This window comes from Neopsephotus bourkii, unplaced genomic scaffold, assembly GCF_033783945.1.
Source record: "Neopsephotus bourkii isolate Nb327-2 ecotype Australia unplaced genomic scaffold, CSIRO-AGI_Nbou_v1 NB_659, whole genome shotgun sequence".
Taxonomy (NCBI): Eukaryota; Metazoa; Chordata; class Aves; order Psittaciformes; family Psittacidae; genus Neopsephotus; species Neopsephotus bourkii.
Window position 1 is genome coordinate 6737434 of NW_026901158.1, and position 15627 is coordinate 6753060.

General features: G+C 46.1%; 1 protein-coding gene across 1 annotated transcript in view; it reads left to right on the forward strand.

Moving 5' to 3' along the window:
* Positions 1–3880, forward strand: part of CDK5RAP2 (CDK5 regulatory subunit associated protein 2) — a 79576-nt gene extending 75696 nt beyond the window's left edge. Inside the window, 3 exon segments of the mRNA XM_061352332.1 lie at positions 269–407; positions 2721–2767; positions 3583–3880. Of these exon segments, the coding sequence (XP_061208316.1) occupies positions 269–407; positions 2721–2767; positions 3583–3642 (246 nt within the window). The 3' untranslated portion in view covers positions 3643–3880.
* The last annotated feature ends 11747 nt before the right edge of the window (positions 3881–15627 follow it).

Sequence of the window (15627 nt, forward strand, 5' to 3'; positions counted from 1 at the left end):
AAGGAAAATGAATTGCACTAAAAGCCAGTTAAGAATTATAACTGTCTCTTGGCAGATACCATAGGAAATCATGTATATCACTGGGGAAGTGAACATAGAAGGACAGGCAATCAGTGGTGCTTCACTCCTCTAAGGAAGCTTAAAGGGTCTTGTACAAAAGTATTTAGCAATGCACAATATACTGTTATATAATACTGATGTAGATATATATAAATAAAATATACTTATATATAATACTTTAATATTTCATTTTCTTCTCTTAATTTAGGATGATGGAATGAAAGCAGAAATATTTAGATTACGGAAGAAACTGTCTGAGCAAGAGAAGAAGTTACACAGCACAGTGAAACGCTTGCACTCCACAAACCAGCTGAAGGAAAACATGGAGAAAGTCATCATTGACCAGTGTATGCTTTATTACTGGTTCTTGTTTGATTTTTGTAGTCTGTGGCTACTTCTAAAGCTGGAGAAACAAGAATATGGATTTTTACAAGGCTCTGTAGGGACAGGACAAGAGGGAATGGCTTTAAACTGACAAATGGGAGATTTAGATTAGACATTAAGAATCTCTTCCCTGTGAGGGTGGTAAGACTCTGGCACAGGTTGCTCAGAGAAGCCGTGGCTACCCTATCCCGGGCAGGGGTTGGAACTGGATGAGCTTTAACACTCCTTCCAACCCAAACAAGTCTGGGATTCTACTAAATGATGTACAAATTACTTATATTAAATCCAAAATTCTGTTTTGTTCAGGTTTAAAACTCAAACAACTCAGTTTGGGGTTGTCATATAAAAATCAAAGCTATTCTGGCATGTCTGTCTGAATAATATCCCTGGGGTATCTGCTGGTTTCATTTGGTCAGTTCCTACTTGCAGTGACATCTCAGACATACTGGGTAATTCCAAAAGTATAAATCAGCAGAGATTTTGCCCTCCTGGCCAGAATGGTATCCCCACAGCCACTCCATGCTCTCAGAAAGAAATACATCTCCCCCTTAATTTACTCACTCCTTCTCAGGACATTCAACCTCATCTAAACTAGGTCCTTATAAAACAAAGCCTGTATTTCCTGCAATCTCCGCAATGCAAACTATTGGCTGGCTAGCAGCAGCTTGGCTGATAGAGGATGTGACACTGAAGGCTCTTCATGTGCTGAATTTAATATTTTTGATTTAGAAAAACCTAGTTTGCCAGGTGAAATGACTTTACTAGCAGAGTTCTTTATGAGCACAAAGCAATCTGCTACACAGAAAGACCTAGATATGATTTTCTGTGAGTTTCACTGATTATGGGAATTATGGATGTCAGATTACCTTTGCCTTTAAAGAGCAATTTCAGAAAGGTTTCTAAATTGCATCTGTACACAAGTTCCTGGCCAAGCATACAACAAAACTGGGGGATCATAAGAAGCTGCTGGATTTTGTTAGGATGCTTACACTTAGTTTTGGTATTTCTTCCTTTCTCCTTCACTAGTAAGAGCAAAAGCATCACAGTAGGTGACTTTGGCTGCCTTCATTCTCCTAGCATCCTGTTAGCTGGCCAGTCCACTGAGGATATTCAGGTTTCTTCTGTTATTTAGTTGAGCATTCCTAAATCTATTTAGAGGCAGAGACTGGAACATTCTGGTGGCTCAGAGTTTTCTGTATGCTTTCTCTGGCGAGAGAACTCATTGCTTATAAACCTCATCTGAACCTCTGAACATGTAACAATGCAGTGCCAAATTGCAGTAATCTGCCAAGGGTATAATTATCTCCTGACAGCTATACCCTTGGAGTTGTTGGATTGTTATTATTGTAATGAAAAATCTTTATTATGGCTAAATTGTTTATTTTTGAGACCGGGATATTCAATTGGTACTTGTGAATGGTATTTTTCCACAGTTATGGACCTGACACAGATTAGAGAATCACATTATTCAACCTGGCATTTCTAAAGATTAGTTTTGTTTAGAAGCATCCCCTCCTCCTTTCACAGGTCTCATGCTGTCCCCACAGAGGCAAAGTAGCTGAACACAGGAAACTTGGAAGCCTTCAGAGCAAGCCACTGACATAATTTCCCCTAAGCATATATAGCTTGCTTTGTCCTTGAACTGCTGGAGGATCTGGCTTCCTTCTGCCATCTGTCCCTTTCCCAGTGCATCATTCCACATAATCTCTTCACTGCACAGTTTTTCTTCCCTTCCCAGACCAAATTAGCTACTGAATAGATCAAATTGTAGTTTGTACCACCTCCCCTTAAAATTAACAGAAAGTCTTCCTTTGATGACTTCTGTCAAGGAAACCAGGTCATCAGTATTGCAGGTGGCTGTTCATGTCTGTACATTAACTGTAGTGATGAGCTATGGCTGTTTTCACATGTATTGTTCTTATGGCAGAGAAACTAAAAGCACTTCCCTAATGTTTAGATTTGAAAATCAGATTCTGCACTAGATGAAACATAGGCTGGGGATAGGAAATGCCATTTCAGTGCATGTCCTTCTGCCTCTTTCCTAACCATCTCCTAGAGCAGCACGGTCCCTTAATCTGGGGTTGCTGCAGCTGGAGGGTTGTACTGCAGCCTGAGCTTCTTAACAGGGCTCAGGAGGGAGAAAACAGTTCTGGGTTTTGGCGAGTAGGAAAGTGGAAGTGGTGTGTGATTGTGGCGTTGCTAGTTACGTACCTTATTTAGGACTTGAATATAGAAAGTCTGCGCAGTGTTCTTCTGATTCTCCTCTTTCTTTCCAGTGGCTTTGACTCATGATGTCTTGAAGAAGGCTAGAGGAAACCTGGAAGTAAGTACAGTTTTTGGTTGCATTTAATGCCTTTTTATATACTCATTAAAAATATGCATTGCTGTGTTAGTAGTTATTCTGCAGAATTGGTCTGATTTGCTTTAGGTTTGCTGCCTAATCAGTCTGGGTGGCAGCAGGTTAGTAATATTCTGCAGTATCTGATGTTTGAATCAGTGTTTTACGACTGATCACATCAAACTGCTCCTTTCTGGTGCTTTCCCTACATTAATACTCATCTATCATCTTCTTCCAGTAGTTTTATTTCAGCAGATCACAGTCCCATAACTTGCCTACTGAATAAGTTCAAAGGCACCATTACTTAAAGCTTGTGTATGTATTAATAACTAGTGGTGCCTTCATTTAAATACAGGCCCACAGGCAAAGCTTTTGCAAATAGCTATTTGCTAATGCAGTGTATTAAAGTAATCACTGTTTAGATTTGATTTCTCCCAGAAGGTTTGGACTCTACTCCCAGGAGGATGCAATGCACCTCCTGACTCCTGCATCCCCTCCTTCTCCTCATGCCACTCCACTCAATGACTACATTTCCCAGCCCCTCCGTAAGTTTCCCTCTGACCTTTTCCATGCATCCCTTTTCCTCACCTTTCTGACTGCTGTGTGGCTGCAGTCCTGTTGTCTCAGCCCTATGTGAGTTAGAAAGTGGTGGCATAATAAAACTCTTTCTACTTACAGAAATCTTCTTACAGAAGCTCCTATTTGCAGATCCTTTTGCAGCATCATGGCCCAGGGGTAGGGACAAACCGTGTGTGCTTGAGATACTATAAAATAACAATAATTGTTGCTTTTCTCACCAGGTCCCACCAGCTGAGAATCAAAAATCACCTTCCTATACCAGCAAGAAAAGGATTCTCTGAAAGAGAAGATTCCACTCATAGAGACTGCTCCTGTGACCTTTGGTTCTTTATGCCTTACTCTTTGTTGGTGTAAAAACATTTGTTCAGCTGTTAATGGAATCAGCCTTTGACCAAAAAGCCAACAATAATCTTTTGGTAAATAACTTATTTAATGCTTTCTGTAAGGTAACAGATATCTTTTAATATTTATTATAGAAAAAAAGGTACTGGAGAAAGTGAAAAATCCAGATTTTTTTTTTTAAGTTGGCTTATTTTGAAATTTTATATTTGTACTTGTCTGTTAGAAAACTATTTGTTGTTATAAACAAGTCCTGAAAGAATCACAGATGTGATTCACCTTCCACAGTTTGTCTACTGCTAAAAGAAGGTAGGTTAAAAGAATAATAATACTGGCAGTTGGCATTGTTCTGTAGCACTGTGAGAAATGTTCACTATTTTATAGCATTTTAAACCTTTCTGGAAGGTTCTCTGGAGCTTTTTTACCTCCCTGTTAGAAACTTAGGTCGATGCTAAGTCTGATAGTCTGATGGTGTTACTTAGAATCAGACAATTATAATGAAACATTCATTGCAAATGTGTTTGTGTTTGGCCATTCTATGACTCTTTGTTCAATGAGTGCTCAGAGTTGGAAGGGACCTTAAAGATCATCTAGATCCAGCCCCCTGCCATGGGAAGCCACATTAGAATGGAGTGAATACTTCATTCAGTCCTTCATGATGTATCTATAAGGTACAGACAAGGATTGTCCTGCCTGAGCAGGGATGCTGGAAACTTGCTTTCAACAACATTGAACAGAAAGACCTAGTGCTGTTGGTAAAACATTAGTGTTACCCCACACCCCCACTGGGATCTGTACAGAGATGCAGAAAGCCATGAGGGACACAGCCTGACAGGTTTGAAATCAATTTTTTCTCCTAAAACGCCTGAAAAATGTTTCATAAATTCAATTAAGTCTTTTACTGGGGTTTTTATGTCCCATATTGATACATAGAAGTGGTATTTGGCAAGGCCAGAGAACACAAGCATATAAAACATGCGTTCATGCTCCACTCATGCTGACTGCCTGCAATCTGCTCTCAGTGCCACTAAGTAAGTGAACTGGGAAGGTGTTTTAACCCTAAAAAAACCATAATTTAAAGTGATTTTTCTGTTACAAAATAATTTCGTGGTACAATCATGACTTTACTGATCTAAGTGAATTTCTCACTAAGTGTGATTTTTACTCTTTTTCCCTTTGATGATGTCCCATTAGAGTGGATAATTCACCCTCATCATCCAAGGTCAGCACCAGGTCTTGGAAATCTCAGTGCAGGTTTGTGGTTATATTGTGTATAACCCGATCTAATGTCCTTGGATATTGCACTCTAGAGAATAACCAGTGTGTAATTTCACAACAGTCAGTCTGTGCTCAGTTAAACCTGACTGTGAACACAGATAGCTCTGACACCCACTGAGCTGGCCATGAGACAGGAGCCATTTCAACTACTCTGGTACTACATGCACATGTTGAGGAACAAGCCAAGCCAGAATAGCTCCTTCCACTAAAGCTTTGGTGTGTTCAAATGGTTTCCCAGCAATTTGTTGGTATTCAGACAACTGAATATCAGAAAGATGCTCTAAAGCACTTTGGTTCAAAATCACAGCTTGATATTAAGAGGTCAGAGCTGTGCATCCTCCCTTTGGGCAGCCCTGTGCTCCTAAGCTTAGGTGGACACCAGTATAGAGTCATAAATGGTTTGGGCTGGAAAGGACCTTAAAATCATATAGTTCCAACCCCCTGCCATGGGCAGGGATGCCTCACATTAGTCCATGCTTGAACACGACCAGGGATGGGGCAGCCACAGCTTCTCTGGACAACCTGTGCCACAATGCCTTCTGAAGGATGAAGATGGATTTAATAGGAGATCCCATGGTTTTCCAGAGGTGTCATGCTCTGATTACATTATGTGCCTTGGATATCCCAATGTACAGCTCTTACTTGAGTTAGCCTGAGCATCCATCTCGCATTGTGGCTGCTGAGACCTTGCACCTGTAGTCCGTGGAGGGAGGTGAAAGCTCAGTAACACCACGTCGTTGTGCTTAGCTGACAGCAGGGGGAGGCCAACTCCTTCATCTGGATGAGGGGAAAGATGCCAGGATAAGAAAACTGGGGAAGTTTAAAAATAAACTTTGCAAATTGACAAAAAAGGGGGAGGTAAGGGAAGAGCCAGTGCAGGCAAACTCCTTCTTGAGTCTCTTCACACATTATTGTCCTCACAGCTCACTAAAAATGTCGAGTTAATTTTACTAAGGAGCTAAATTATAGACACTCAGATGCAATCAGAGCCCGCTATACATTCCAACTCACAACATTAATCACCCCACGGTCTTGAGTTACACCACCTGAAGGAAGCAGCTGTACATCTATATATAGTGCTCCCCTGTCTCTTGGTCCTCTTGCAACCTCTCTTTTCCCCCCCTCCATACCACCTGTACTTAAATAAACTGATTAAACATTTCCCTTCCCTGCCATGATTTGCCACTTCATGGTCCCCGCTGTGCCCTCTTCGCCTGACCCCTTTTCCCTTCCTTCCCATCAGCTCTGATTGCATCCAGCTCCCCATCAGCGTTCGCGCCCTGCAATGTGCTGAGCAGGTCCCATGGGATGTGGGTGCTACGAGACTGGGTTAACAGGGGAGTTAAAATACAACCTATAGTGTATCATCACCTCTTTAAAAGCAGATAATCCTCCAAGTATTTCATCTTAATGAGAAGTGCCTCTTAACCACATGCAATTTACTGGGCTGGTTTAATAATAATTAAAAGAAAGAAGGAAAAATGCTTCCCAGATGGAGCAGGCAAAGCCCATGGAGTGTTAAACGTGGTTCCCATTAAGCAAAATTGCGTTTTCCCCCTTAAAAATCATTATGCCCAAGAAAAATAAGCAGTGTAAGCAAATGGCATTGTAAAGGAGGGGCTCATCTGCTTCATGAGCTCCTGCCTGCCTCTGCTCTCGTTAGATGTGCAAGGTGAGGGGAGACATTGCTGAGAGGAGGTCAGGAACCAGCACTTGAGTACATGAGGGAAGAGGCTCAGGGTTGGTGCTGTCTTTACCTGTGACCTTGAACCTCCCCTGTGTTCCTGTGTGCAGCAAAGGGGATTTCTCAGAGAGGATGCTGAAGGCAGATGAGAAAAGGGAAAAGAGAGAAAGGGAAAAGAGGGAAGAGGGACAGGAAAGAGGGAAGGTAGGAAAGGGAGGAGAGAAAGGGAAAAAAGGAGGGGATAAAAAGGAAAAATAGAAGGGAAAGGGAGGGAAGAGAAGGGAAAGGGGGGGAAGAAAAGGGAAAGGGGGGAAGAAAGAAAAGGGAAAGGGGGGAAGAAAGAAAAGGGGGAAAGAAAGAAGGGAAGGGGAAGAAGGAGAGGGAAAGGGTGCAAAGAGAAGGAAAGGGGGAAGAAGGGAAAGGGGGGAAGAAAGGGAAAGGGTGCAAAGAGAAGGGGGAAAGAGAAGGGGAAAGAGGGGGAAAGGGGGGAGAAGAGGGAAAAGAAGGGGAAGGGGGGAAGAAAGAGAAGGGGAAAGGGGGGAAGAGAAAGAGAAGGGAAAGGGGGAAAAGAGTTTTTTCCTTCTCTTCAGGCCCCTAGAACATGTGCAGCTCCACAGCAATAAAGGAAGCATTAGAGCAGTGCATTAACGACACGCGCATCCCCAGTGCTGCCGGCCAGCCCCAAGCCCTCCCTTCAGTACAGCGTGGCCGGGAGCCTGCGCCTGCAGCTTAAGAGCAAGGCTGTACTTACCTCTGCCAAGAGAGCAAACAGGAAGGATACCCAAAGCCTCCCCGGTGGGTGGCTGCATTAGACATAAATCAATGCTAATGCAGTCGGGCACTTGGAACAGCAGCGCAGTGGAGCCGGGCAGGGGGTTAATCTCAAGAGAAGCTGCCAGATCCCATGGGAAGCTCTGTGGGATGTGTCTGCCCAGGAGGAGAGGAATGGATCTGTGATGGGGCTGTGGTGTCCTGGAAAGCCAAGCAGAGGGGACCCCAAGTGTAAAGCCACTCATGATATAGGCAGAAAGCAAGTCCTGTTGGTGCTTGTAACTGCAACAGAAGTGATCTGAGAGGAAAGATAAAGTGGGAAGACCCTTTAGAACCCTATTGCCATCAGATCCCAATTCACAGCAGCCAAAGCTCGACCTCCAGCCACCCTCAGATGTGAGTCCATGTGCTTTCCCACCTGGATAGGTGCTTAAATCCCGTACCTGGAAGCAGACACATGGCTTTGCTATAAGATCCCCTCTGAGGTTAGGCTGCTTGCATTAAAGCCATTTGATGCACCCCAGCAAGCACCTGGGGTGATCTGCGCCTCCAGACACAGGTCCTGCTCTTGATGGGTCAAACACAGGCAGCATCTTGGAGGCTGTCACGCTCTGGCTTAGGGAACTCCAGCACTAAGCTTCCCCTATGGGCAGCGCGCTGGGCACAGCCTCGTACCCTGGTCTCATCCTCACTTCTGTAACAACATGGAAAAGAGCTGCCTGACAACACCAATACCCCCCCCATACATTTCTCCCCTTCCTGCCTTTCTCCATCACCACCTTGGCTGCCCAGGTCCATGTTTGAGCCTGTCTGGAACAGCCACTAGATGGCACAAGCAGGTTGTGCTGGAGGAGAAGCGGGGCTGCAGCGCGGGGAGCGGGCGATGGACCCCGCCGTGCAGAGCCCAGCATCCGCGGCCACCGACCCTCCCCTGCACGAAGCTGCTGAGCTGGGTTTGTGCTTAGTTCTGCTTGCGGGAAGCTGAAATAACCCCAAACACAGGGTGCTGGGGATCGTGGAATGGTTTGGGTTGAAGGGACCTTAAAGCTCATCCAGCTCCAACCCCTGCCACGGGCAGGGACACCTTCCACTAGAGGAGGTTACTCCAAGCCCCATCCAACCCGGCCTTAAATGGCATTAAGATAAGGTCTGAAGCCAGCTTTTACTCTTTGTTACTTAAATGGAATAAAACCCCATAGCAAACAGCCTTAAAACGTGCCCTACATCGAATCACAGCAATCCAGAGGCCTCTGTACAGTTATCAGCATGTTTGGTGCTTGCTGAAGTTTTGGTACCCATTCCTCTTTTCAACAGGCTTTGGTTTCTAAAGCAGAAAGTGCTTATGGATGCTCCATCCCTGGCAGCACCAAACCCATTACCTCTGCTTGCAGCAACATCCCCCCTGGGTCGATGGGCATGAAGCTAAAGCAAATCCCACCCCATCTGCTCCTAAAATGCCACTTCTCTCCACCCCCAGGTTTAACACTACTCCCAAATCAGCATCCACATTTCCCACTATGGTGCAGCACTCCAGAGGGAATTGTTCTTGGAGATGGGCAATGGGCTCCTGCCTCTCCTGCTATCCTGCAGTGCATAGCTCAGAGTTAGCAAGGGTGAAGCACACATGGGGAAAGGGCTTGGTCACTTTATACACTACAGAAGGAAAGGATGCAGCATCTGCTTGCAGCTTCTCTCTTGCAGGGAGGGGAGGCAGCATCCAAGGCTGCAAACAGCAACAGTTGGGGAAGCCAAGGCTGCTCCTGGGCTGCTGGCAGCAAGGAATAAAGATTCCAAGTCACTTCAGTGGCCAGTTCCCACCTTTCTGTCCCCTCCTCACCATCCTCTCACATGTATTTCGTTCTGCTTGCTCCTGTTGTACAGAAGCATCTCTGAATGCAGCATCAGCGCAGAGCCGCATCACATCTAATTGAATGTGGTAAATAAATCAAGTAACCCCTTTCCCTACCCACAAGTCATTCCTCTTATAAGCTCCCACCAATACAAACTCACACCTTGGACATCTCCACAAGCAGCTCTGGGTTGTCCCCATCCATCCAGGACCACAGAACTGCTGTTATCCCACTCTGTTCAGACCTGCTGCTCCACACTCATCACCTTTACTTCCATATTGACCCCTTTTGCAAGCATCTCTCCCTGTTTTTTAGGTGATTCTCTTGTCATCCCTTTAGAAAGACACTCAGTACAATATTCTTTCCCCCTCCTTCCTTTCTTCCAGCCCCATTGGAGGAATCTACTCGGGTAATTTGTGGCAGCAGCGGGTTGCTGGGCCATGCATTATGCATGAGATGCAATCTTTATCTTTGCGCTCCACTGTGTGCATCCGCAAGCAGGAGCAGCGTCGCGCCTGCACGCAGAAGGAACATTAGCAGCTCAAAAAACAACATCGAAAGGAAAATAGAAAATGGCCATTTATTTAAAGGAAAGTAAGGAAAAACCCACCCTACCCTCCTCTCTTTCAAGCTGTTCTTGTTGGTATTGCTGAGCACCAAAGAGCAGTCAGGCTGTTCCCACTTCTATGCTCGGAGCTGCTGTGTTCAGTGCGACACAAGCAGTGCTGGTGGGGAGCTTGTAGGTGCCTGTGCACTGTGCAGCATCACCAAAAGCACCCTCAGCTATAGGTGATGGCAATGGGGATGCACCACACCTTTGCAAAACAGCAACCTTAAAGTAATAAATACATCAAGTGACCCCTTTTCCTGACAGCTATGGGACTGTGGTACCTGTGCTGGGAGGATGCTCACTCTCTCCATCCCTCCTGGTACCTACGTGTGCATATACACATATATGTGCATGTCTGCTTGGGTTTTTGAGCACATTCTTTCTTGCTATTAGGGATCACTAAAGCCTGTATTGGCCACCTCTGTTGACAGCTTTCAGAGCATGTCATGGAGCTGGACCCCCAAGACCACAATTACTGAAGCTTTGAGCCTTTTTTGGCAGATCTGCCCTTATTAACCCACCCTTTCCCCTCCCAACACACACACTTTACCTTCTCCTTCCCAAGGGCTGATGCCAGAGCCCTTGGCCACCTACACTGGGATCCTATGACATGCTATGAAGCGGGGATATGGCAGCCACTGGGAGGTCAGATGAGTGAGGATACACACTGCCACTAAGTCTTATATCAAAAGCCTTTAGGTTAAATGCATAAAGCAGAACCACACAGAAGAGATGCAGAAAACTCATAGGCCAAAACCACCCCAGCTCCCACCTCACTGTATTCAACACTTGGGGGTCACTGCTATTGTAGAGCAATAAGATGTGAAGCTCATTTTAAAGTCCATTTAAAACTCACCTGTGACCAGCCTCAGCTCCTCCATCACCTCCTTTGCACAGGACCACTGTGGACAGGGGGTTCTCCTCCAGCTCCACAAGATGGGCTATGGCCAGTGCTGGATCATCATCACCAGGAACAGGGTGAAAGCTCAGGGACACAGCAGCTTGGAATGGCTGGAGGAGGAAACAAAGGACAAGAAAACAGGTCTGTTAAATCCCAACAAGAACACGAAGCATGGAAAAGAATTCCTGAGAAGGAATAAAGAGGGAAAAATGCCCGGAATGGACAATAGGGAAAGGGAAGAGGACCCATGGAAAGGAAAAAGGAACAGGAAAAAACAGAGACCAATAAGGCCAATTATTTTTGATTCTTTGGCTTAGGAGCTAATCTATTGCAGCAGTAAGTCACAGTTAGGACAGGTAATACCATGCTCAGAGCCTGGATGCTATTTAGACAGTGCAATCGTGATATTAATGCTCAGAAAAGTGGGAAAGTTTAACTGCCTACTGGCCACATCTCGCTCTGTATGGTCTCCCCTTCACTCAGCATGAAGGAATTTGGCAATTCCCCAAAGCCATTGGGCTTCACGAGGGGTAGAAGGGGTTTATGGGGAGGCAGAAGGGGTTTGTGTTCCCCCTCCTTAACATCCCATCGCTGCGCTGGGCTCAGGCTGCAACTCCACATCTTCCTCCTTCCCTGCCCTTACACTGTGGTGCTGGGGATGTGCCACCTGCACATTAACCCCCAGCTGTACGTGCTCACTGGTGTGCATCCCACCACACAGGGGTAGTGGGGATAGGTCTTCAGCCGTGATTTCTGGTGCAGGGATTTGCTGTAGGAGCTAACTGAGGCTGAGCCTTTCAGCACACCTCCACAGAGCATCTTGGCTGACAGGGAAGAATCCTTACACTGTATAAAGTTGGTGTATGTATAGAAATAGACTTTCCAGGGGTTAGAAGAGGCAAGGGGCTTGTTACAGAAGCCCTCCTCCACTGGCTCAATGGATCACTGAAGCAGCAGTTCATTAAGGTATTTGTGCTCCACAATCTCTGAGGAGTCACACTCTGATGCTGTACCTGGTCCTGCACCAGTCTATGAGGTGCCATATCCATCCTATGTCCCTTTTCCTACTACCTTGGCTGCAGTTAGAGCTGGCGCGAACATCCCATGCGCTCCCATAGGATGCAGCCAGGGCACAAGCAAGTGTCTGGGTGCTCATCCCTGATCCCCGCTGGCCCTCAAGGCTGCAAGTGATGCTGTCAGCCTTGAAAAATGATGTCAAGGATGTGACAAACCCAACCTGCCCTGCCTCAAGTCATCAGAGCACATCCTGCATTCTCCATCAGTCACCTCATATGAAGTTAAAGAACTCCATTGCGCACCCGGCTGGATGGGAGAGGAGAGTTCTCCGCTTCCCCTGAGCAGACTCTGAGCCCATTTGCTCCCAGTTTCCCTCCAGGATCACTTGCTGTGAAATCCACATTGTGATCCCATTCAGCAGATGCAGGAGCATCCCCTTGCAGCTCAGTGTTTAACTTACAGACATCTCCCTGTCCTCAAGGTGTGGAAGACACAGAGATTGTGCCGTGGCACCAACCCATACCAGTGTTGCCTACAGTACACACTGGTGCTCTGATAGTCCCCACCAGTATTCTGCTTGCCTAAAGCCACATCAGGATGGTGGTTTTTTTGGGGTAGATGGGAATATATTTAAGGAACGTGTTTACTTACATCCTGTACATCACAATAAACCTATCTCCAGACATTGCATTTAAAGAAATGCTGTGATTTGAAAAGTTAATTTGTTCTCAGCCTCCTCCAGGCAGAATTGATAATAAAAACCAGCAAACCACTGGTGGATAAGGAGGAAAAGAAAGGAGAACCACACAGCTCTGATTTCACTATTCCTACTGGGCCAGCACACCAAATGCACATGTGGGATAATGAGTTATATCTTGGAGACACCTATTCATTTATAACACTGGTAAATAAGGGCTGATGGGGACAGAGGAGGTGGTTTAAAGAGCGGTTTGTGTTGCTGAGTCCACCAGATGTCACATTGGCACTTAGAAGCCTGAGGTGGTTTGAAATGCAGAGTGGATTGTCTTGTGTTTGATCTCCTAAACCCGTCTCTATCCATCATCGTCCGCCACTACCAAGATAATGGGACCAGTTTTGATGGGAGCCTGACTGGGTTTTGTTGCTGTAAAGGGAGGGATGCAGATGGGCCTGAAACCTGACATTCCTACCTCTCCTGCTGGGAAAATGTGACTTTAAGCAGGAACAGGGCTAACTCCCACCCCAACCCCAATTTGTTTGATGTGATTCAGCCTGCAGAATGGGAAGGGTGTTTGTATTTATGTCCGCTTGAGTGCAGGCTCGCACGGACCTGCTCCTTGATTGGTTTTAGTTGCACCTGATGGTAATGCAGAGGGAAAGGTCAATATGAAGTGAGCTGGCCTGGTAACCTCCACAAACAGTGCAGGCTTCACACTGAATACAGGGAAACAGAAACATCCTGACAGCTCCATGCAGCCGGAGCAGCTTTGTACTGATCTGCTCTCCATGGAACTCAAGGCTTTCTGCATTGTGCTGGGTTTTCCCTCCATGATCCACATTTCAGGAATGATTTTCCAGCTCCTGCCAGTCCCTGCCCGTAGCAGGGGGTTGGAACTGGATGGTCTTAAAGGTCCATTCCAACCCAAACCATTCCATCATCCTATGTCCCCTATAAGACCACGCAGCAACAACCTCATTGAGACCAAGAACATCTCCATCCTCTTCTGCATGGAGAGCTGAGCCCTGGAGCTTCTCTAGTCTAAATACACCCTCCAAATGGGCTATCTCACACTGCAGTGAGTGGCCACCATGGGCATGGCAAGGCCATCACCCTTGCTGCAGCTCCTTAACAGAGACTGCAGAGTCCAAACTGACTCCATGTTCTATGGAAGCTACCATGGACCTTGCCTCAATAGAGCAAACAACCACCCTCTTGTGAAGGGGAGCAGGAGCTATTCCAGCCTGATGGAAACCAGAGCTTTACAGGGGCAGCAGTTATGTGGTGGGGGATCTGCTCAGCCCACCATTGCCATTGGCTTGCATGGTGCTACCATATAGCCTCTTGGGACCTTGGCCTGGCTCCCTCCCTAAGGAGCCCCACCATCTACCCAGGGATCAGCCATATGAGCAGCAGCAACAGGATTTGGCTCAAGACACCATAGTAATACGGTGTCGATTAAGGTTTTTATTAGCATGAGCTTGTGCAGCAACAGCATCGCTCACAAGTGCCAGTAAAACACTTCCACCACGCTGTTAACCAGCCTGTGTATGCCCCATCACTCTTGTGTAAAATACTCCATAAAGTGTTCCAAGTTCTTCTGTCATCTTTTTGCCTTGGCTGTAAAACCAGGCTGGGTTTAAGAGCCAGAGCTCAGCTGAATAGAGCCTGTTATTCGTGGCCAACTTGGATTTTAACTCCATTTTCACTGAAGACTCCAAAAGGACCCATTCAAACTCTTGTATGTGTAGGAACAGGAGGATTCATCTCCAGCAGTGATGGAAGCTGTTTACAGAACATTAGGGGAACAGACCGAAACAGCACCCCAAACCCCAGCCCAGTGCTGAGATGCACGCATGGAACCTGACCTCTTCCCAGCATTCACCACATGAGCACTTCATTGTGGAGTCTTGGATTGAAGAACCTAAAACCCAACCTAAGGTCAGTCAATGCAATCTGGCTTGTTCCAATGAAGGGATTAACATGAGGACAAAACGCATTCACTTTGGGATAAACCTCATAGAGGAGGTTTTTGCGTTGGCATGGGGAGAGATCAGCATCTAAAACCTCTCAGAAAAGGGAAACTTTATATGGCTGGCAATAAGGATAATGCTGCTGTGCATTAGACAGCCCCTATTATTCCCAGGTAAACCCCACAACCACCTGAACAATGCTGGTGACATTAAAACCTGCCCTGGCTTCACTTTCTTTGCCTGCAGGCTTTTGGAGGGCCATGATTGAACACAGAGGTCAGGGACCAGAGTCAAAGAGGCTCAGTCCTTGACGAAGGTTTCTGGTCACAGGGACAGACACACAGACACCCATCACATCCTATAGTGCACGTGCAGCACAACCAGGGTTGCACAGAGCATCACCTGTATCCTGTGCCAAGCCTTCCCCCTTCAGCCCTTCATACCCACCCTGCTCTGTCTTGCCTGAAGTTGAGACATGTCTGCTCCAAAGAACTAATGTCAAACCACTTCCTTTGGCTGTCCTTGGGCTACTGCTCCTCGTGTGCTGTTTTTGTCTGGATTTCCCCCCCTCTTTTCTTTTACTTTTCCCTTTTTGTCCCTTCAGGAACTGACACAGTTGAGAGAGCACCGAAATTAAACAGTGCAGGATCGCCTCCCGCATTGATAGACTCAGATTCTTATTACACAGAGACCTAAAATACATAAATATTAAAAATCTATATATTAAAACCATCTTGGAAATCTGCATCCCATTAACTCTGGCATAAGGCAAAATGCAAAGCAAAAGAAAGAGAAGCTCACATCAGTGGGTAGCTTGAAAACAGAGGCAGAGTGAATTAGCATTCTCAGTGTGCAAAGTGAACGGAGCCCTTTGCACTCATACAGAATGATCCTGATGGGAGGAGCAGTCAATCCCTCCTCAGAGCTACAATACAAACCTATGGCCAAGAGGGGCTGGGTGAAGTTGGTAGCAGGGATAAGAAGGAGCCGATCAGTTTCTTGCAATTGATGAGCAATTGGAAAACACATTGCACCACACTTGGGAAAACAGGAGTTGAGAGCACCCTGACACTAAACCTCCATGCACAGACAGCTGAAGGGAAGCTGGAATGCAAGGAAGTGACAATAATCCCATTCCACAGTGAC